The sequence below is a fragment of the Cystoisospora suis genome, assembly GCF_002600585.1.
Source record: "Cystoisospora suis strain Wien I chromosome Unknown contig_1033, whole genome shotgun sequence".
NCBI lineage: Eukaryota > Apicomplexa > Conoidasida > Eucoccidiorida > Sarcocystidae > Cystoisospora > Cystoisospora suis.
In genome coordinates this window covers 54957-77921 of record NW_027153834.1, presented here as the reverse complement: position 1 = coordinate 77921, position 22965 = coordinate 54957, and the positions used below count along the sequence as shown (strand labels likewise).

The window sequence follows — 22965 nt, the reverse complement described above, 5'->3', positions numbered from 1 at the left end:
CTAGCCTCACTTTTAAATTAGGGACACCGGCCGCTTCTAGAAGTGATGCTAGGAATAAAAATTCCGGAAACGCTAATACAGGTATATGTACCCATCACGTAGAAGGAGATGTGTCTATGATATCACAGGTCGAAACTGTCAACGGCTTGACACTCGTCAGCTGCCAGTAGGGGAGGAGTCTCTGACGGGTGTGCCTCTCCGGTCTGCTGGAGAATTCTACCAGCCCCAGTCCGGCACGCACTCCAGACAGGCACGAATGAGAATCGCGCCTCTCCGGAGTCGTATTCTTTCGCCTTGGTCGGAAGTGCCTGTCTGGTCAGGTGTATGTAAAGTTCGTACAAGAGAATAGAGAGCCCAGACATCCATAGAGCTGGCATTCATGTGAGCGTCATGACACGAGAGCGAGAAGCCATACGGTGCTACCAACCCCATCGCCGGTGTACAGACAGGATCCTCATTTTCAAACCACTTCTACGTTTATCCACACAGAGCGACGGTGTGACGAACAGAAACCTGGAGAACCACTAGTGAACCTTTGGTTTGCTTCCGCTGAGACAACCGCTGGATCTAACAAAGGCGCTCTTGCTCTCTCTGGCAGCTTGGCTGTCCGTCACTCGAAGTCATCTCCGCTTCCCCGCAACCTTTCCTTCCTCGGATGTATGAGAGTACCAAGCTCTCTTTCGAGTTGAAGGGGTAGCGGAGAAGTAGTACGAGTGGGTCTTTACGTCTCCCTCTCAGCTGTGAACGACTGCAAAGAGAGGTATTCTTGTCGCCGCTGAGAGCAGAGCTACAAGCTTGCCTCAATCTGTGGCTTCCCCTGCGTGCATTTCCTTAGATTCGCATGGGTTTCTTACTCTTCACGTAGAAACACTGCTCTGTCACAGCACTCGTCCGTCTATCGGCAAATGATCTTCATAGGGACGATAAGAGAATACGAAAGACAGAGAAAGAATCCCTACAGATGCGTATGTAGAGAGAGTCATGACTTGTCTCTAAGATCCATAACCACCTCCTCAAAACAAACATCGGACTTCCAACGATGGACCGATCGACCTCACTAACACTTCTTTCTCCCCGTGTTCTCCCCCCTTTCTGGTATTTTACTACAGAAAGAATTTTCCTTTCCTGAACTCCATCCACAAAAGTTTAACGAACAGCTGCTTCACCGTTGTTCCTCTATCCGCTGAAGAGTCTATGGCTCTTGCAGACTATCGCCTGTCCATCCCCCGCTTCCCTCTGCCGTATCTTCGACCGTGACCAGGGTTTACCAAGTACCTGCCCTCCTCGAGATATCATCATAAGAAAGAGAGGCGGCGAGACAGGTAAGAAACAAGAGAGGATTCTTCCCTCTTTATCTTCTTGTTGCGAGGCGAGACACGTAAGACACAAGAGAGGATTCTTCCCTCTTTATCTTCTTGTTTTGCGTCTTTTTTCAGCTAGGAGAAGAATCCTCTGTGGGAGAGGAAGGAGAAGAAGCTTCTTTTCCTGCTCCTCCCTCTCTACTTGGCTCGGCTTCATTGTGGTCGTCATTGCCGTCGCTACTGGGACTCTCATCCCCCCCTTCTATTGTATGCAAGGCATCTTCTTGATGTGTGAGAATAGTGCAGTCTTCCTTAGGGTAGGCAGTACAAAGTAACACATATCCTTTCTTCTGTTGTTCTTCTTCTAAATAGACTTGTTCACTTCCATCTACACTGCCTTTCAACAACTTTCCTGAAAGACATGACACACACAGACACCTCACGACAGTACACCCTTCATCAGAGAGAGCCAGTCACTTCTCTCTCCGCAGCCTTCGAGAATGAATAGATAGATAGATAGAGTGAAGATAAATAGACAGACAGATTAGAGATACAAAGACTGCTAGATAGATAGATAGATAAAGAATCGCTACGCAGGTCTCGATACTTCCAGCACATAAGAAGGCTTCTCCCTCTATAGAATCAATCGGGCAAAAAAGACGGGTTGGCTCTTCGTGGCGAAGATCTGTCCTCCCTCATAGTAGGCCCGTGCATGTATGTTGTCTTTATATCTTGAATATATCTCATTCATCTAGTGAAGAGGAACTTCTCCATCACACTCGTTCATGGTGGATACGAAACAGCATAGAGACCTACCAGCGCACGTACTGCACGATCCTCCACGGCAAGAATAAGGCAGTTCAATGCCAGCGGCTTCTGCTGCGTCGAGAATATATTCATCTTCGGCACATTCAATACTCTTTATATCTCCTTAGGATAGGGCAATTTGGCACATCAAAGAAAGGCAGAAGAAGAGTAATGAGAAAGGAAGTCGTGCTGGAGAACAATAGACTGCAGCGGTCGATGATCGATACCATCGTCTTGTCATCTGCGCCCATCGAGACAAGGGACGGGCGGAAGGGCTGGCGACTCATCTAAATCAGCCACCGACGGTGTGGTATAGTTTCTCACTATACATACATCGATATACATGCGTATATATATGCAGTGATGATCTGCCTCTCTCCCACTGCTGGCCGTATCCCGCACTAAACATTCGTCGACACATATGCTTGTATACATATCTATATACATGTACATATATACGTACGGGTAGATATCGGGAGGATGGTAGGCGGAGGATACGCTGTTCTGTAGGCCATACAGTTGTCTCCAACAAAAAGAACAGAACCATACATACGATGAAGCTCTGATCTATATACAGGTTTGTTCCGTGTTGATCTCCCCCTCCCTTGACTATGATACCACGACATAACGGATGAGTACGGCCTGACGTCTCGTCTCTTGCGTGTCCTTCGAGCAATCAGCGAGCGGTCCTTCAAGTCTAAACAGATCCTTTCTTGTCACACATCTGCGGGTATACACATGAAAGGCAGCTCTCGGCCTGTATCCAGACCTACTCAGATACACACAGATATATACAGATGGAGGAGACGTACGGCATGTCCCCTCTCTCTCTATACACAAAAGAGAGATACACAATTCCCCTGGTTGATGTAGCTGTAAGAGGTGTTGCGTCTGCTCCCCAACAGAGGCAGAAGGCTTACGAGTGTCTCCCCAAGAGAGAGCGCAGACTTCCCCTTTCCCTGCCCCCCTGCTCTGTCTTACCATCAGGAGACTGGAAGTCGATACGATGATAGAGACGAGAGAAGCTCTGAGCTTCTTGGTTTGTGTGGTCTTCTCCCCTCATATGAAAGTTATAGGGAGTCACAATCCCCCCCCCTGCTCTTTGGGAAGAGGCAAAGGAGACAGCCGGACCCCGGGCAGAGAGAGAAGAACAACAGGGGGTTGAACTGGAAGGAGACATGAAAGAAGTGGCCAAGAGAGACGAAGGGGACGCCGCATGACTTTGGTGGAAAGAAGAAAGAGAAGAACGATGAGAAGGAGAGAGAGAGACGAAGGACTGACGCGGCTGAGGTGAAGATAAGGGAAGAGAAGGAGAGGAGGAAGAAGATGAAGCGGGGGGAAGCCGATGGTTGACATGTTTCCAAGTAGAAGGGCCACTTACAAAGGCCGTTGTAAGACCCGGAAGAGTCGAGGAAGTAGAAGAAGATCGTGTTCTTCGAGAGAAGCTTGATGGCGAAAGAAGAAGTTGAGAAGTATATCCGGTTAAAGGAGAAGAACCTAGAGATCGAAAGGAAGGTGAAGATGAAGAGGGTGTACGAGGCAAGGTGAGAGCAGAGACAGGAGGGAGGAGAGAATCGTGAGAGAACCGATGAAGAGTATGGAATGAAAGGAAGAAAAGTACAAGAAGGGAGGATAAAGACGGAGAAGAAGGAAGCGGGCGCTTCATGGCTGTTCTTCTAGACTTTTCATGACTCTTTGGATCCCCCGGAGAGGACTGCGTTCTTCTTGAAGTGGAGAAGGCACAGCGGGCAAAAGAAGGTGAAGGAGAAAGAGAAGGAGGATAAGAAGAAGACGGCTCCATCATGGCTCAACGTCCGCCTCAGTACTTCACTCTTGCTCTCTCTGCCACCTCTAATCTGTCTGAGAAAATCCTTCGCGACCTTTCAAAGAGTCAAGGGGGAGAGGAATACAAACAAATTGCATGGCCATGAAGAGGAGCAAAAGCAACACACCTTCTAGAGATAGGGATGCACACTAGAATGCATTCTTCACGGCTGAAACAAGAGAAAAGTGACTCGTCGTACTAAGAAGGAATGGCACACTGGCACAGTTCTTCTTAGAAAGATCTCTTAACACCGAGATCAAGAACAGCTGTCCATCATATCTTTCTTGCGGGAGGAGAGATCATCCATAGAAATCCAGAGCACGCACCACGCTCACACATCGTTGTCCGTGAAGACCACCACACTCCTTATGAAGACTCCCTTTGGAACAGAATGCTTTTCCCTGTATTTGAGATCTATACAAACACGACTAGGACGCAGAAGGACTTCTGCCTTCGGGTCGTTCTACTTCATAGAACAAAAACGAAGAGGAGACTTCCTTAGCGACTGTCGATGTCTCTGCACTCGAGCGTTTTTATCACGTTCATGTCTTCTCAAGCGTTCTTTCCCCCCCCCTCATCGACGATTGTGCATGCGTGGTACGGTGTCGTCACATGCAAGACCTGCTGCTCACTCGAGACGCCACTGTCTCCAAGGTGACCTCGCTCGCGAGAATCGCCCCTGCGGTAGGCACGAGGTTCAAGACGGAGTGTACGCAGCGCTTGTCCGGGTAGTCTCCTGTCAAGCTGTTGGATGAAAAAGTGAGCGTCGCAGGACATTCTTGCCAATGTCCTTCTCTCCATAAGAATGTATACGGTCCACTACACGGGCAGGAAGTAGTCGTATCACGAAGAAGGCAAAAGTAATCTAGGGCAAAGAAGGCAGAGTGTTGGAAGTGCACTCCAGTGATAAGACGAACGAACATCGAGGCTGATGGGGAGGGAAAGGATGAGGAAGAGCTTTGAGGTTGTCTGTTCACCAGAATTGCTCTCTAAGACACAAGCACAGGCTCTCAAATATACCCCTCCCCGCCTGCTAGCAGAGGTCATCCTGGACTGAAGCTAGAGTGCAGCTCCCAGTGCGTGACCTGCTATTCACAGGTCATCGTACATCCGACAAAACGTCAACGAGGTGGTTTCCCACTGAGACTTAGGTTCAAGGGTCTTGCACTACATTAGAGGCCCCGTGAAATAGGAAAGACCAACACGTGAGCGCGTGTAGACTTCCTCCTGCTCTTCGCTACGAGGATCAAAACAGGGAAGCTATGGAAAATGCACTAGCTTTCGGAGTGGTCTTTCTTATGATGACCCGAAGCTACAGCACAACCCACCTGCGGCTTCAGGGCGAACCACGAGTGTAGCGTAAGGAACGGAGGTCCTTTCTTTTTTGATCTCTCTTGAATTCGCGGCTCCAGAGAAGACAAGAGGGCCCAATTGTTTCTTCATTCGCTATCTGTGTGCATGTTGCCCGTGCCTAAGAACAAGGCCTGGGGGCTGTGCGGTCACTGACAACGGAGCACCGTCCTGTATTCCGCTGTCTGATATAGAGGTCGGGAAAAGTGAGAGAGCCAACAAGATTTTTCTCTTCATTCGAAGCTATTCTTCTCCATTCGAGAGACCGACTCAATCAAAACGGCAGTAACCACAGTCATGACCGTGTTCCGACCCCCACCCAGCGCAGCTTTCTCTTGACATTTTTCAAGCCCCGACTCTCCGAGCCCAACTCTTGCCTGCTGATGTGTGTCTCTAGCATGCTCGAGCTAGCACGGGGAAAGCCAGTTGACTCAATCACTCACTCCGTTACAGAAGAGCAACGGTCTTTCTTCACAGTCCACTGTGACTAACAGTCCTCATACCATCTGTGGTATAATGAAAGATTCCTACTAAAACAATAATATGACCGGCCCCCTGTTAAAGACCCACGCGAATAGATTATACACCTTCAGACAGATCTGCGTAAAGCAAGTCTCCAAACTGGTCAAGATGAGAAATCCGTGACTGGCGTTGCCTTTTTCACTCCGTAGAATGATGAAACCGAGGCGGCGATTCTACCTCAGCGTTCTCCAAAACTCCAGATGATCGGCAAGGTGTCCAATCAATGAACGAAATGAGCTTCCTATACAAACTTCCCGGCTCAACATCTTCAGACGAAGTCAGACAACTGCACGGTAACTTTCTCATCTCGAAACTGTCTTGGGGACTACAGGGTCTAATATGATTCGTATCGAACTTTACAATAGCCGGTCCCGAGTGATTTATTTGTACGAAAACGATTTCTACATACAACGTGACGGTTCTTACGATGCAAGGTGCAGCTATGATCTTTATCTTCTTGATGGCTGCCTCGTTGTGCCGGCAGAAATCTGTTCAACGGAATGAAAAGCACCCACCACCCCTGGGTCGTGCGTAGCAGATGCCAGGTTCGCAAAATGTTGAATGCAAAAGTACATCAAAGAAAAGTTATTTTTACCTCATGTGTTGTTTCAAGAGATTTCATTTGGTGTTCCCCTCGTTGTTGAAGCTCTTCACTATGCTTGGGAATCATGAAACCAAACAGGGTTGTCTCTTGAGTTTCCGGTGTACAAACACCGTCTCTTCTGTCGCATACTGAAACGATCAAACAATCAATCAATCACACTTTGCAGAGGGAGAAAAAAAGGGTCGTTTATATCTCTATATATGTGACCATCATTCATTTCCCTCTTGCTTTAGAAACTCTGGCGCGCAAAAGTCCGTGTCACCTGCCATAGGTTTCCCTCGCCTTCTTCCTCTCTCTAAGCCGTAAGGGACGGGTGGGATCTGCTCATGAAGAAGAGAATGCACGCGCGCTGCTCATCTCACCCCCCAGCAGACGATAATAGAGAGGAGCTCGGTCATCAATAGCCTTTCTTTCTCCCTCTCTGTGCATGCTCCTCGTTCATGGGCATGCCATGTCGGAGTTACAGGACATCTATCTTTGAAACGTTGGGTGAAGCAGAAGCTACAGGAACTCGTCTTCTCGTTCTTCCTCTTCTATGATGTCAAAGTCATCAGGAATGATCCAAGAGCTCGGGTGTCTCTTCACCCCCCCGACCATTCGTTCCATGCACGTCTTCCCAGAGGCGGCAGCGGCAGCGTCCCACCTCGCACCTACATCAGCGGAATCAGGAGGACGATAAGACACTGAGGGAGAAAAGACAGGAAACTCTGACGAACTTTCTAAATTTCTCCCCTCTGGAGTGAAGAGTCTGTCTTGTCTATTCTGATCACTCTCAGGAATACAATCGCAAGACTCAGGAAATCCTTTCGGTTGTCTTCGCTGTTTTCCTAGGTCATCGTCTCCTGTAGGAAATCTCTTCGCAGGCGCTGCTTTCGCTTGGACAGACACCTCATTCTCGTATTCAAGTTCATAACAAACCAATACATCCGCAAAGGTCATGATGTAAATTCTCACCAGGGCAGCTCGGCCTCGGGCACTTTCCTTTCTTCCTGAAGTGCAGAGAAGAATTACAAAGAAGAGCACCCCAGCTATAAATCTCATTTCTTCCTTTGCTATAAAGACAGCAGTCTATAGCTTGATCTGAGCGGATAAAGAAGAGCTCCGCATCTACAGACTCTTAAGAAAACATCTCGTCTTCTCTCTTGTGTTTCACAAACCGATTATAAGGCGTCTTTTCACATCGATCGAATAAGTACCTCATCCCATAGTAAACAGAAGCTCAGTGCAGAGCGATCGTAGAGGACACATCAGAAACTTCGTCTGACGTAGAATATCATGCGAGGAAACAGGAGTATCCACACACCTTCCTGTCCTTCAAGACATGAGGCGCACGTAAAAGGTAAGCTATTTCTGCATGCAGTCAAAGGTCAGTCATCGAGTGAGTACTCTGAACTAGGGGCTGAGGTCTATCGCCAGAATGAAGGGACTACTACTCTTGGTGTGCAACGGGGGGATGTCTCTATTCTCGCGCCTACAGATGTAGATAGGAAGGAACGACAGAAAGACGAGAGGAGAAGCAGCAGTATCGACAGGTAGGCAGTGACAGCTATACATTTCTTTTCCCTTAGGAGAGTATCACCCGTCTACATGATAGAAGAAGACGTTACAGCACGGCCCCTTCGACAAGAAACAGAGGAGCCAAGTCATCTGTATACCTATGGAAACAACAGGAAGAAAGGCATCTGTGAAGTCTCCACTCTTGTGAAGACTCCTAGTCCGAAGCTAGACACCCCACAACATAGCATATTTCGGTAGACTCGTCGAGTGAGTCGCATACGACAACATCACACAAGAAGGCATGCTGTATATGCACTCGAGGCATCTCTATGCTCATCGTACATGTCAAGCAGTTATGGGCACAGCAGTGAAGTGCGTGGAGAGTGTGTGACCGACCAACCGGTCGATAGATCTATCATACACAGAGAAAGACAGTATTCCGTATTTCCCTGATGACGAAGCACTTCGATTCGAAAAAAGCAAGAAAGAGAAAAGAGAAAGAAAGCAGAAGAGAAAACGCTCCTTTGAGATCGCTAAGTTGTTCTCTTCTACCGGAGAGTTTCTCTCATTTTGACCTGCCTGTATTCTTGTTATAGATGCTCGAGGGAATAGCCCTCCAGTACACCGTCATCCCGCTGATCTGCGATGTATCGACACCGTCACGGCCTTTAGCTCGAGGATTGAAGAAAAGAAACTCATCATCAGGACGTGTCAGCTCCTATGCCAAAGAAAGAAAGAAAGAAAAAAAAATAAGAAGGGAGGAAGGAAGAAAGGAAGGAAGACAGAAATCTAGATAGATAGGTAACACAGTCGACACCAAGTCCAAACAAGGTAGTCGACGGCGGGCGCACGAGTGGCTGCCCAAGGGTTTGTTACGTTCCGTGCAATTGAAAGCAAAAGAATAGTAGATAGATACAGACAGATAAACAGATGGATGGATAGATAGATATAGATAGATCGATAGATATATGTAGACAGATGGATAGATAAATAGAGATGGCGAGATAGCTATTGGGCCAGAAGGTGAAAGAAAGATAACAAACAAAACGGGGGCTTAAGACGTAGAAACAGAAAAGGAGAAGTCGTTTCTTACGTAAGAGGAAAAAGAAGAGGCTGTCTGGGTTTCTCTTGAAAGGAAAACGAACGAGGAAAGAAGATTTCGCCAAGACAGATAGAGAGATTACGTAGGTAGGGGTGGCGAAAGATAGATATCGAAGTGATAGCTATACGTGAATTGATGATACTTCACGCCGTACAGAGAGCGGGGTACCGCTTCCTAAAAAGGCTTCTCCCTCCACTCTACAAGCGACATGACAAGACCACGCAACGCTGCTTGCTGGAAAGCCATAGAGGAACACAGTCTGTCTGTAGAGGCTGGAGTGCGCTTTGTATCTATCTACCTAATAATGTTAGTCCGCCAAGTCGTTCGGCAGCCAAAACAAGCAGATCTCCCCCCTTTCCATCGATTGCAAAAAAGAGTGAGCTGCACTTTCCGGGAGACATATCCTTTCTCCTCTCAAACTTCACATGCTTCACAACGGACCTGTAAGGATTACAGGCCACGTGAACTCTAAAGTGACAGATCAGTGTGTATCTCTACGCCTCTTTACACCTGTATAGAACAAGTTTATCTATAGTGTCTGGCTGTGGACTCAACAGCTCACAAAGAGAAACAAAAAGAACTCTGTGCTTCTTTTATACGTATGATCTGATGTCTGTAGGTCCTCCCTCTCTCCAGATATCTATCTATGAAGAAAGTGTTTTCTTTCAAAAGAGTCGTACGTGTCTCTTCCATGGCTCGCTATTTCCCCCTTCCGAGTTGCTTGATCTCTTCATCTAGATAGATAGGTTGGCCTTCCCTTGCACCACACATACCTGAGGAACATTCGTGAAGTATCCATCCAAACACATACACATCGCTACTGCTCTAAAGAACAGTTTCTTCGTCACTGAGCATTCCTCAACAGCATAGAGGAGAACAGGACCTCCATGCTGAAAGCCACATACAACAAGTCCCACTTCTTGGATTGCTTGAAGTAAACAGAGCCTTTGCATGCCTGTAACACGTCCGCATGATGGGAGAACATCTTCTATCAAACAGACTTCTTCTAGATCCACACGCCAAAGACAATCCTGTGGAGAAGATGACGGTGGAAGGAAAGACATGAAGAAATCTTCTTTTTCTTCCTCTTCGTTCTTATTCATAGGTGACGAAGCAAGAGAGGGAGATGATAACGACGACACAGAAAAAGAGGAGGGAGAACAGCTTCTTCTCATAGAGGACAGGGGGGGGTAAGACGATGAAGAAGTACAGAGGGCTTCTTTTGGTCGAATAGCTTCAAGCAGGGCTCGCTTTCGTAGAGCTTTCGTTTTTCTCCGGAGAAAGCTAGATGGACAAGGCCGACGAGAGGTTGGAAGCGCAGGAAGACGAAAAAGACGGCTTTCCCTGTTGATCTTCTTATGTAGTTTGCATATAGACAGAAGACATCGTTGACCTCTACGGGGACGTCTTGGAGTGCTGCTGTTGCCTTGGAAAGTCGGTGCGACTTTCCAAGCCTTTTCCTCAACAAGTGATTCTTCCCTCCCTCTTGTCTTTTCTCGATTGTCTTGTTTTTGTATCGACAGGAGGGTTGAGCTAGCCCTTCTGAGGTTCGATGCTGTTCTAGCCACCGTAGTCATCGGAGAGACACTCTCGAATCCAGCTAGAGAATTGAGAGGTGAGGCTCTGCCATCAAGAAGAGAAGAATTTTTACCATCCTTTTCTCTCGGTGTTCCATGTAGGAGTTCTCCTCCTCTTTCTTCTTCCTCGGTCTTCTCTATTCTCTTCCCTAGGGAAGTCGTGCCTTGCTGTAATGTTGCTGGTAAAGCCTGAGACATGTCTTCGTCTTGCTGTTCCTCTGTCTCTTGTTTCTTCGTTTGAATCTTTTCTTCTTCCGTGGTGGTGTGGAGCTTATGCTCTTCTTCTTTAGATTTGGCATCATAATTGTTCCTCTTCTGGTGAGATCTTCCTTTGATCCTGTGTTCTTTCTTCTTCTTCTCTCTCCTCTTTCTTCTTCTCCTCACTAGGGTGAATCTCGGTCTTAATAGATGCAAAGATCTTGCGCCAGTGGCGACAAGTAACTGACATTCAAGTCGCCGTTTTTCTTCGAAGTTTACGAGTCCGTATAGAGGCTCTATTCCCTTAGAGTGATCTCCATCTCCCCTCCATAGACGGGGGCTTCTTCTTCTTCCGCCTTCGCCATGAATGCCAGAATGACCTCTCCTTTCTCCTGCTCGTAGCTGTTCTATTATTAAAGGAGATAAGGCCATCCGTGGTGCTCTTCTTCTAACTTCCTCTATCCGTGAGAATGTTGTAGTAGTAGTAGCAGTTCCAAACAAAGAACTAGGAAGATTACTCCTCTGGCCCCCTGTCACTGGAGATAAAGATGAAGAGTATCTTCCTGGACCTTCACGACCCTCGTCTCTTCTTCGTCTTCTTTCTCCTATCTCGCCCCTCGGTGAGAACTCGAGATATTCTTCTTCTGCTTCTCCCGTCATATGACTATCAGCACCAACAGGAGAAGCCGATGGAGGTAAGAGAAGAGCTTCAACACTCCGTCTCCATGCTTGAGGTCTTACGGATTGTACCCATTCTCTAGTCGTCGTAGGACGACTAGAAGTTTCTTCAAAATCATAGTCGTGATGACAGTCGTCCACTCCTCTCCCCTCTCGTCTCCTCTCTTCTCTTGCGCGAGACGCGTCTCTTCCACTTGCCCGAACCATACGTGTCCTCCTCATAGTCCTGCTTTCTCCACTTGTGAGAGAGGGCGTCAAGTTCTGCTGGACTCCGTCATTTGCAGGAGCCGTCTGGGACCTTGGACGAACTGCGCTGATAGATGGAGAGGACGCGATAAGGTCACTACGTCCCTGAGAAGCAGGGACCTCAGAAAATTGACGTAGGTCTCGTATGAAATCTTCGAAGGCTTCTGTTACTGCTAGATATTCGGAAGGTGTCAAGACGACAGGACCAGTCTCTTCAGATTCGTTCGATTGATGTAACTCTTCGTCATCTTCTTCTTCTTGTTCTTCTTCTTCGTCGTCGTCGTCAGGGGACGAAGAAAAAGCATCGTCTTCTTCTACAACACCTGCCAAAGATGAGTGGTGCCGATCATCGATCATACGAACTGTAGGAGGAGGCCGCTCAATCTCTAAGATGTGTGACGGGGATGGTCTCTGAATGCCATCAGGAAACTCCAAGGACCTTACTGAAGAAGCGGGTTCTTCTTCTTCTTCAAGTGAACGGGGTGGCTGCAGCCCTCTCTGAGCTGTTGATACATCACCAGATGTAAGAGATGTTGAACTCGGAGAAGCTCCTTCTTCGTCTCTGACTTCTATGCTAATCACTCCGTCACCATCACTTCGGGAGGTCTCCGCTTCTCCCTCTCGACTCGACGAGACGCGAGCTTCTTGTTCGACAGAGACCTGAACCGTCTCGCATGCAGAAACTGTCGCCTGAGGGAATGTCTCCTGCTGAGCGTTCAACGAAGAAGAAGAAGAAAAGGGATGAAAAGAACTTAAAGCTTCTTCTTGACTCATCGTCATGACGGTGGAAGACGCGTGAGACGTCCCCCTCGGCGGAGACTCTCTTCGTCTAGGTGAGTGGAAGAGAAGAAGAGAAGAAGAAGATGAAGTCTCAGGGGCTGCCCTCACTAAGGCTTGTTCACTGGGGTGCAGTTCCGCTGTTGGAGACTGAGCCTGCTCGACTGGAGCTTCTAAATCTTCTTCAGTCTCTTGTCGTCTAGATGAACAAATAGAGGATGCCTTCTGGTATATCTCATTCCCTCTTTCTTCTTCTTCATCTTCTCTCCTCTCTCTCCTTGTCTCTTGCCTTCCCTCTACAGAATCTTCCCCTTGGCCCTCTCTCCTACCATCAACGCACATACCTTGCTGTGAAATGACTAGTTGCGAGATATCATCCCTCCCCGGGTGTTCAGAACCAACGGCTGAGGAAGATGTCTCACGGCTACGCGTTTCTTCTCTTGACACTCTGCCAGATACTCGTGAAGGGGATGGAGGTCTACCTTCACTCTTCTCATGCCTTGTTGGATCATCGTCTGATCCTGCCTGAGGTGTACCCGCCATTCCAGCATGCTGGGAAACACCCGCCGGAGAGGTCGCCTGGCTTGTCTCGGCATCAGCTGTCCCTCTTTGAGAGGAAGGCCATGCGGGAGAATTAGGACCGTTCACTCCCGAGGGGGGACTCGACTCAGGGCTCTGTCCTTCCGTCTCCAGGGTTGTACCAGTCGGTGAGGGTGTTAGTTCATAATCTACTAAAGACGTTTCTTCACTGAAAGGCCTCCTAGGAAAAGGGACTGACTCCCCTTGCAAACCTTCACTTCTTCCTCTTACACCTCGAGGAGACGAAGAGGAAGAAGAAGACGAAGACGACGAAGAAGAAGAAGGTGAAACACCAAATTCATTCCCTCGCAATTCATGGGCAACGTGACCACCCACACCCTCTGTTGGCGCGGAGGACGCCTTCTCTCTTTCAGTCTCTCTCTTTCTCTCTGCCTTGTTCTGAGAATCGAGACGTAAAAAATCTCCTACACTCTCTTCTCCTCCTCCTCCTCTTCCGCTTCGCGTTGGTGTCTTCACAGTTGGATCTCCCTGGTGAGAAGGCGAAGTCGTTCTTTCCCCTCTTGAACCACTGATTTTACATCGCTGGAGTGGCTGTTGAGCAACAGTCCTCTGTTCTCTTTCTTCTTCATGGCGAAGAAGAAGTCCTTCAGCTTGAGAGAGAGTTCTAAAGCCTTCAGACCGGAGCATCTGTCGCAGAGATGCACATCGTCGTAGGTGTTTCCTCTGTTGATGGAGGTGGGCCTCCTGACGAGATAAAGCTGAGGTAGCTGCGGCGGCTTCCTCTGGAGAGAAGACTACAGATGAGGTGAAGGGGAGAACGGGAGACGTAAAGGAAGCTATATCGGATGCAATAGCGCATAAAGCTCGCTGAGATCACGAAGAGAACAACGAGAATTCAGCAGTACCAGAGTGAATAAGGAAGAAAGGAAACAATGGGAAGATGAAACTGATATCGTTGAGAGTTCCGATACAGGTGTATATGCGCCAAGTCCTCCTACGCCATTCAAAAAATTCTCACGAAGTTCGATACTTCTCTTTCATGCGTATAGAGACTTCAGAGTGTCCCAGAAAAGCCACCTATCATCAAGAGAACGGATATAGATACATACATAGAGATACGCTGCTTCCTTCACCCAAGAAAACACGAAGAAAGACTCAGACCACTCTGTGGCCGAGAGGGGGATGTTGAGATAGCGAAAATGAGAAGCAACAATTCACGAATGAACAGGAGAAATTCTTCGGTCAGTTCATTACTTACCTGCCACTGAGTAAGCCATCTGCGGTGTCTACTGAGAGACTCGAGGAGAGATGTTAGAGCATCGAGATTCGAAGGGGTAGAACGAAGCGTAGCAGGATTCAGAGACGCGACGACATTCACACTGTCCCCCTGAGTCCTTATACACATCGAGTAACCTTCCTCGGCTTGTGAGAAAACCTTTTTTTGTTCATTTAGTAACCGTCTCCATCGATCTCGTAGCTCTTCAGAAAGCTCTAAGGAGCATACGCATAACCATTTTCCCATGCATGAATGCATGCAAGAGGTGTCCAAGTGTTAAAGACATCATGTCTATTAACAGCTAGCTACCTGTCTCACCGCGGGTCATCCAGATACAATCAGACTAGTAGATAAGAGAGGCGGGCCTCGAAGTCACTCCCAGCATGCAAGTATAGAAAGCCGCAACAATCCGAAATACGCCGAAGACAGACATAGAGCACCCTGAGTGTACCTCCTCCTTTACCAGGTTTCCCAGCAGCTAGCATCATATCGCAACCCAACTCACTGACATACTATCAGACTACTATGGAGAGGGAGAAGTATACAAGGGGCAGATACCTCACTGGCACAGGAAGAAGGGTAAAACAACCTCTCCATTGAGAGAAAAGATAGACGGGTAGAGCGAGCCTACAAGGATGGAACATAGTACTTTGTAAGTTATGTGTGTGGGTGTTTTGGGCTTCTACGTTTTCACCTACAATTAATTCTGCAGTCCTATATGAGCGTGCTAGAAAGACGAAGCAGGACTCTTGGCTGATGGCCCGACAAAAATACACATGCCTCAAGATCAAATAAATAGATAGATAGATAGACTACCTCCTTCTCCTCCTTACGTTCCGCTGTCTCCGGTGTCCAGAGTAGAATCTCTTCCTCTTCGTCTTCGTCAGCATCATCTTCCACGTGGTCGACCCAGTCTTCTTCGTCATCTTCAGGTAGCCGAGAAGCATTGTCATGACGGCGCCTGCCGTTTCGTGATGTGTTGTTCCTCAAGATTGTTCCATCGCTTCTTGTCTTACCCCAGACACTATAAGGAAATCTTGATTCTTCTCTCTCCTTTCTTCTATCATCCCCCTGCATGTCTTGTTCTTTCTCTTTTCTGTCTCTACGGGAAGTCACCGCGATAAAGGAAGAATCTCTGCCGCCTTGCTCGTCTTCACTCACATGCTCATCGTCCTCACCACTATTACCGTCACTGCTTATCATTCCTCTCAATCGAGGTAAACCCGATGACGCGCCTCTCTGAGAAGCTCCTCGTCTCTCCTGGAAGGATGCAGGAGATCGACGAGATGTGCATCTTCGTCCTCGTGGTTCTCCCATGGAAGGTTCTCCTCTTCTGTTTGCATTTCCTGATTCCCCAGGAGATGGAGAAAGCAGTCTATGGTGATGTGAAGACAGGGCCGAAGAGGCAGGGTGAAGAGATCTACCTGAAGTGTTAACTAGGGTCAGAGCCACACCCTTCTCAAAGCCTTGTCCTCTTCTTCTTGTTGCAAGAAGAGAGGAAGAGGAAGACACACTACGACCTTCAGGGGGGAAAGGCCTAGAAGAGAAGAAGTCCGCGGTAATCTGCTGAAGACATGCACGGAGGTGTCTGTCTGTGCATCGACACCTTCTTCCATTCACAGAATTAAAGTCCGATGACGTAAAATCCTAAGAGAAAAAACATACAACAAGACATGCAAACGATAGCCTGATTGAATACCGTGCCCACACAACATAGATAACTAGACTGAAAATAGATAGATAGATAGATCGAATCTGACAGATAGATGTGTAGAGATATACATAGCTTACTGAGGGGTAGATATAGACTACCCAGTATCCTCACCTACATATAGACATGTATATAAGTATACACACTAGCTCTCACTGTTTCTGAAGATGAACATGTATATTCAGTACTTCTCATCGCTACATCTCTATATAGGTACGTGCAGTGATGAGAACTCATTAGACCAACGGCTATGAACGAGAGAAGCTCGGTCAGCAGCCTTCACAGGTACGTAAACCCCATGTATCACCTGCCATATGTTGAATGGCCCCTGCCTCTCCACTTCCACCAAAAGACGATCTCTATGCCTCTGCCCATCCATCAATCGATCGATTTCGAGCCAAGCCCGCCGTCCCTCACTCTCCTCCACCGCCAGTCCCTCCACGACTCCCCAGCGTGTACATACATCCCATACGTATAGATGTCTCGAGGTTTGTTTGGTACTGACTTCACTCCGTACACGCTAGTATTTGTGCCGGGAAAGACACAGCGGCACACACAGCACATCAAGCACCTCGACCTTCTGTATCTAAGTCCTCGAAACGCAAAGACACGGACAGGAAGACAGGATCGGAAAGACACCGAAGGTTCAGCTAACGGAGACGATAAACTATCTTTTTAATGATGCAAGTCTGAAGAATCCTAGGATATCTATCTAGCTATAGAGGGGTTTAACATGCAACGTAGACAAGAGTAACACGACTAATCGGGAGAACTTCCAAGGCGGATAAAAGAATCCTGAGCTAGCGTCAGCATCTAAAGAAGAACTGACGGATTGATGAGAACAAGAAGATACCAGCCAAGTGTGTAAGGAAAGTGTACGATTGTCGAGAAGAACCTCTATTCATCCATGAGAGACTCGAGATGCAAATGACTAGAAAGACTTACAACAAGAAGATTTCTTAGTCTCTGCTCAGAACCTTTCAACAGTTCGACAATAGCAAATTCTTTCCATGCTGCCTCATGATCTTCACGATAACGATTACAGTCCTCCTCGTCGTCTTCCTCCTCTTCTTCCTCCTCATCATCATCATCTCTCCCATTATTTCTCGATTGCATGGATGCATCAAGACAAGACTTGACTGTCCCTGGCATCTTGTTCTTTTTCCTAGATCTAGACTGAGTAGCCTCTTGACAACCCTGAGAATCTACAGACACACCAAGCGTGAAGGAGCGAGCTAGCGATAGCTGCTGAATGAGAAACCATGAGATGATCGCCGTCTCCACCACCATCATCTGCAGTCTGATCTAGCACAGTAGGAGAAGATAAAAAAGAAGGAGAAAAGCATTCTACTGCTTCTACCTCATGGAGATCCCGCCCCCCCCTTCCCCCCTTGAGGAGACACCAAGAGAAAAAGATCTTGCTCTAGTTGAAGGAGGTGAAGAACAAGACGAAGGCAGGAAGAAATCTTCTCCGTCATGATGACAATGAAGATGACCTTGTCAAGCATGCGTAGGGTGAAGTAAAGAAGCTAAAACAGAGAAGACTCACCTCTTAACTGTGCCATTCTTTGAGGTAAAGACGACGAAGAAGGAAGAAGAGCCGAAGGAAATCTCCATGATGTTCTCCCTGAAGAAGCAGGAGGGGGTATATCAACCACCCGACCTTGGGGGCGTCTCGATGAGCCAAAGGGAGATCGCCTAGAATTTGTATGAAGATGACTATGAGGCGCCATAGAAGAACGAGGTTGACTAGAGGGATAAGAGGGAAGAGAAAGATCAACGAACTGAAGAAGAAGAGAAGAGAAAAAGACAGCACAAACAGACAGACAGAAAGACACACAGGGCGTTTCTTCTCTTGAAAGATAGACAGCACGAGAAAGAAATCTCATCTCCGAAGGAAGATGCATGCCGTAACGAAAGGCAAGAGAAAACTGGTAATGACACACAGACAGCTAATTCTCTCACTCTGAAAGCATAAAGGGGGAGGACCTGTATAAGCACGTGTAAGAGACAGCGTTTCCTTTCGGACGGCAGAAATGGGCGTCGCAGTATTTGTTAATGAGTTACGGTAGGCAGGCTCCTTCGTCAGACGAGCGCAGGCAGGCAAGAAAAGCAAAGACGGTGCGCAAGAAGAGAGAGAGGACATCTCCCAGAGAAAGAAAGGGAGAAGAAGTGAAAAGTAATTTCATCCGTTGCCCTAGAGAATCCACCAGTCCTAGAGACGCGAGAAGAAAGCCTCTATGAAGCATAGGAGTAGTACTGCTAGAGGTGCTGTTGTTGCAAAGACACCTCCTGGCTAGCTGAAGACTTCACTTATAAAGCTTTCACACCTGGAGGGGAGAGAAGAAGAGAACACACAAGAGAGAAGCATGGGCTTTTCTCTCTGTCTTTGTCTATTGAGAATTTCAACTCTTAGTCTTTCTATGACAGCTGTGTGTCCTTCGTTTTCTATATCGAAAGGCTGTCTAATTAACAATAAGCTTCTATCAACATTCATCTCAAGTACCTAGCACCACCTACTATTATATCACCACCCCTGACCTTTTCACATCTTCTCTATCTTCATCAACACAATAGACCCCTCTGTAGGAGAACCTGTCTAGTCTATTTTGTTCAGAGAGGAAGTGAAAGAGAGAGGGACAAATACATATATTCAAGGAAAGCAAGCACCGTAGAGGTGATAGAAGAAGAAAAGACTCTTACATTATCCCAGTCAAAACTCCCGAGCTTAGAACGATCAAGCCACTGAACATTCCAAGCCCATCCAGAGATCCGATGAACGGCGAGAACTTCTCCTACTTCTTCTTCTTCTTTCTCTTTCTCCTCTTCCTTTCTCTCTTCTTCTTCTTCTTCCGTTTCTCCTCCGTCGTTTCCATCTTCTTCCTCTTTCAGTTGGTCTCTTGATTCTTCTGTGTCGTTCAGAACCTTCTTCGTCAGTTTTCTCCTGTCACCCCCTCCCCTCGACCCCTCACCCACTCCGTCGTCTTTCTCTGTCTCCCTCATCGAGTCTGTCGATTCTTCCTCTCTCTTCCTTGAACCACTCTCCCCAGCTCCTATCGTTTTCTCCCTCTCATTGTAGGGCTCTCGGCTCTCCAACTCATCATTCGCTGAGAGGCCTTCAAGTTCTGTTGTCTTCTTCTCCCTCTCTTTCTCAGCTTCTTCTTGTTTCTTCTTTAACGAGCTCAGCGAAGAAGAAGGAGGCGCTTCTTCCTCTTTTCTACATAAGCCTTTCTTATTCTTCTCTTCCTTTATATGTTGACTTGAGGGTAATAGGACGTCTGTCTCCATTTCTGAAGTTCCTTCATATCTTTTCTCTTTTTCTTCTGTCATTTTCGATTCAGACCGGCCGTGGCTTTCTGTCTTACCAAGTTCATGATCTTTTTCTCCTTCTGATGGTCTTCTCTTCGTGATAGAAACAGGGCTTTTACTATCGTTCTTTTTCGTACCTTTCTTGATGAGGTCTTTACCTCCCTTCCCCCGAAGATCTTCAATCTTCTTACCCTCCTTCCTTCGCCTATGAGAAGATGACGAAGAAGACGTGGTTGCTGCACTTTCATCGGAGGACGACAGTTGACAGATGGGAGGAGGCGGCTGTGCTCGAGTTAAGCGGATGGAGCTGTCGATCGAGCATGAGGCAACGAAGGAAGCACAGAGAGATAGACGTACTGCAGGGATGTTCCATTCGTGTGTACATACACGTACCCTTGGCACACCTAACCCCATGGGGATGGTGAGAGGTTCTGGAGAAGAATCTTGTGTAGATGGGGGAAGTGCTTGAAGAGAAGAAAAAGAAAAGCATGGAGGAGAGCGTGACGATTGTCTCCGAGATGAGGCAGACGATACTGAACGGTCAGAGGAGGTGGAAGATAAAGAAGACGTCGAAGAAATACAAGAAGATGAAGACGAAATCTCACAAACCGGAAAGGATGTAAATGTCCTAGTTTTCCTCTTACTCGTCTTCTTGTTCTCGTCCTTCTCTCCTACCTTAAGAAGACGGGTATACGTCATATGACTGGAAGGCCAATCTCGCCTCCGAGGAACAGACGTCCACTGGGAGACAAAGGGGAGTAGATGGTCTTGAAAAGGAAGAGAAGAGGATGAAAGAGAGAGGATATCCTTCGAAGAGAGAGGCGAAGAATAAGCAAGAGATTCGCTTGGAGAAAGCTTTGATAATAGAGGAGGAAACATCTCATCAAGTGAAGAAAGAGAGCCCGACGCCGCAGCATGCAAAAGAAGCGTTGCCGCAACCAAGGGAAGATTGCAACGATAAAGATAAGATAAAAGCCAATCGGAGTAAGCTGCGGGGACATCTAGCCAGTCAAGGGTGTTGTATTTCTCTTTAGGAGACGACGGACTGAGAGAGAAGAAAAGAAAGAGAATGACAAATCACACACACAAATGACAACTGAGGTGATGTCGTTCTTGGCTAGCGCTCTGATGCCTAGCAGGGTAGAAAATTACATCGAACTTTCTCACTCTGACGTTTACAGCACTCGTCACGACAACGTATCCCTGTAGCGATTACTTAAGCATATATGCATACATATAGGTATGTATCGATATATAGATACGCACTACAAAGAAGATACATTGATAAATATCTATATATATACGCGTACGGGCGATACAATGGATACAGCAAACACATGTCTACAGGCATGGATACCAAGTACACTTGAAATGTCAAGCCCTGCCCTACCCCCCCCTAGCAATGCTCTATGTAATGGTCTGAGAGGTACTTCAGACTATAGCCGACATTTATGAGAAGTGTGAACGAGTGTGTGTGGTGTCGTCACTCCTACTTATCATGATTGAATGACGTCTATAAAAGTCGAAAGACACAGCAAAATGACATCTATAAGAGAAAGCAAGAGACGACTCTCCACACCCGGAAACCGTATATACCCCCCCGAGTGTTTTGTCTAAGAATCGCTTGTGTTCATTCTCATCGAAAGAAGAACGACAAGAAGAAAAACTATACCATGGAGAGCTAGAAAGTTTCTTCACTCACTCTTGTCCACCCCCCCCTTCTTCTCCCCCTCCACCTCCTCCGCGCCTTCCTAGACCATCACGATGGAATCCTCTTCCTCTTCCTTCCCACCGAGCAGGGCCTCTAAACTGAACTCCACCACCGTGAGGCCTTCCTGCTAGATAGCCACCTTGCCTGCCATTGCGTATCTGTTGTTGGCGGTGACGTGACGGTGATGGCTCCACGAGTCCTTCTTGTCTTCCCCCCTCCCCTTCTCTTCCTCTTCTTCTTTCTTCCCTTTCATTCCATCGACTTCCACTTGTCAATCTGTCTCTCACACTCTCCCAAGTGGCCCAGTTCCCCTCCTCTCCATCAGGAACAGCTTCACCTCTTCCTCTCCCTTCATAGAAGGACAGGCCTCCAGTTGTAGTAGTGCTAGTAGTAAGAGTGCTTCTTTCTTGTCTTTGACGTACATCTTGACTTGCAACAGCGGCAGCTGCATGAGCTACCTGAGACGTCTCCCAGACACGCTGCCATTCAGCTAGCCGTCTTGAACCCACCGTCCCTTCTGGCCTCGTCGTGTCTCTCATCCCCTCATGCCCTGACCCGCTTGCATTAAGACGATCTTGAGGACTACCTAAAGAAGATAAGAAGATAGGAGAACTCGAGCTGCCTCGGAATGAAGGAATCATTCTCTGCCAACCAGGAATCATCGGCTGTCCTTCAGGTGTATACGTCTCTCCTCCATCCCCTCCTTGTCCTTCGAAGAAAACAGAATCTCCTGTCGTCGAGGGGAGAAAGCCAGATGACGGGTGCGGCGCAGATCCAGTGAAAGATGAGAGAGGAATAGAACGAGCCACTCCCGAAGGAGAAACTCCAAAGGAAGAAGATACACCTAGAGGACGAAGCGTCCTTAACGAAGACTGACGACGAGAGACACGTTGGGCGGCTGCCGCAGCTGAAGAGATCAGACAACAAGAGGAGAAAAAGGCATCAAAACAGTTTCACCCAACCCTCCGTCTTCTACACTTCACCTCAGTCACTGGTCAACATAAACGGCGTATCGATGTCTTATCCCCCGCGGAGGTTTCTCTGGCAGGTTGTCTTTCTAGATCACAACCCACGAAGTGATGAGCCAGGACAGACGACTAGGAGAGGAATCGCTATATAACAGTTTGGGAGAAGTTGAAGTAACATTAAGAAGTTCACAGTAGCATGGGGCTTGAAGGTATACTTACACGATCTATGGTGTCTACTTTGTCTTTTCGCTTGTCTAGGAGAGGCGGCGGGTGATGGAAATTGATTCAAAGCAGACGAAGCGAGAAGGATTTGTGAAGTCTTAACCCTAAACAAGACCAGATCAGGTAGCTATCAAAAGCTTATACGGTGTGCGTGTCTATGTACGCGATCTATGTGAAACTGAAGGCTTGCGTCCAGAGGTGAAGAAATCCATCCTGAGAGAATACGGAAAAGGAGCCTACCATAACACAACACAGATGGACAGAAAGCAGATACATGTCACCATAGTACATATTCTTTCTCTGCTTTGTTAAGCTTGGCTTGATTTCTAAGATACAAAGACAGGTGTAGGGGAAGACTTTTCCACTTGGTTAAGGAGAGGGATCTATGACAAGTAGTAACTCCAATAGTTCTTACAGAGGAACGCCAGCTTTTGCCTTTAGCACACACGATGGATATACGTCTCCCCTCTTCTTTGTAAAGTGAGAGACGTCCCATGTACACTCGCAATGTGGAGAACATCTCACCACGGTTTCTACCAACCTATGATTCCTTTCAGACGCATCTTGAGGAAGGAAAAGAAGACCGTAATGATTCGTTCCCAAGACAAGAGACTGGGACTGTTTCTCGGAGTGGTGTTGAAGGAGATAGCCAATTCTTTCTTTCCCCGTACAAGCCAACTAGCGGAACATCTCATCTACCTTACATACAGCAGCACTTCTTCTCCCTTTCTTTCCCTAGTGCCC

General features: G+C 47.5%; 2 protein-coding genes across 2 annotated transcripts in view; both read right to left on the bottom strand.

Annotated features, from left to right (window-relative positions):
• Positions 1 to 794: 794 nt before the first annotated feature.
• CSUI_002450 (ferodoxin fd) lies at positions 795 to 4445 on the bottom strand. The gene is made up of 3 exons (XM_068062651.1): positions 3090 to 4445; positions 2118 to 2231; positions 795 to 1713 (listed from the first exon to the last, which is right to left on the bottom strand). Exons 1-3 carry the CDS (start codon positions 3910 to 3912, stop codon positions 1433 to 1435), a joined length of 1218 nt encoding a protein of 405 aa, XP_067925377.1. The 5' UTR covers positions 3913 to 4445; the 3' UTR covers positions 795 to 1432.
• A 2465-nt stretch (positions 4446 to 6910) lies between these two features.
• The window catches only part of CSUI_002449 (transmembrane), a 22991-nt gene continuing 6936 nt past the window's right edge, over positions 6911 to 22965 (bottom strand). The window contains exons 3-11 of the mRNA XM_068062650.1: positions 21023 to 21938; positions 18715 to 20365; positions 17561 to 17795; positions 16957 to 17216; positions 15134 to 15947; positions 14283 to 14515; positions 9782 to 13891; positions 8482 to 8624; positions 6911 to 7398 (exon numbers count right to left, since the gene is read on the bottom strand). Coding sequence (XP_067925376.1) covers positions 7317 to 7398; positions 8482 to 8624; positions 9782 to 13891; positions 14283 to 14515; positions 15134 to 15947; positions 16957 to 17216; positions 17561 to 17795; positions 18715 to 20365; positions 21023 to 21938 — 8444 coding nt within the window. The 3' untranslated portion in view covers positions 6911 to 7316. The remainder of the gene's footprint in view (positions 7399 to 8481; positions 8625 to 9781; positions 13892 to 14282; positions 14516 to 15133; positions 15948 to 16956; positions 17217 to 17560; positions 17796 to 18714; positions 20366 to 21022; positions 21939 to 22965) is intronic.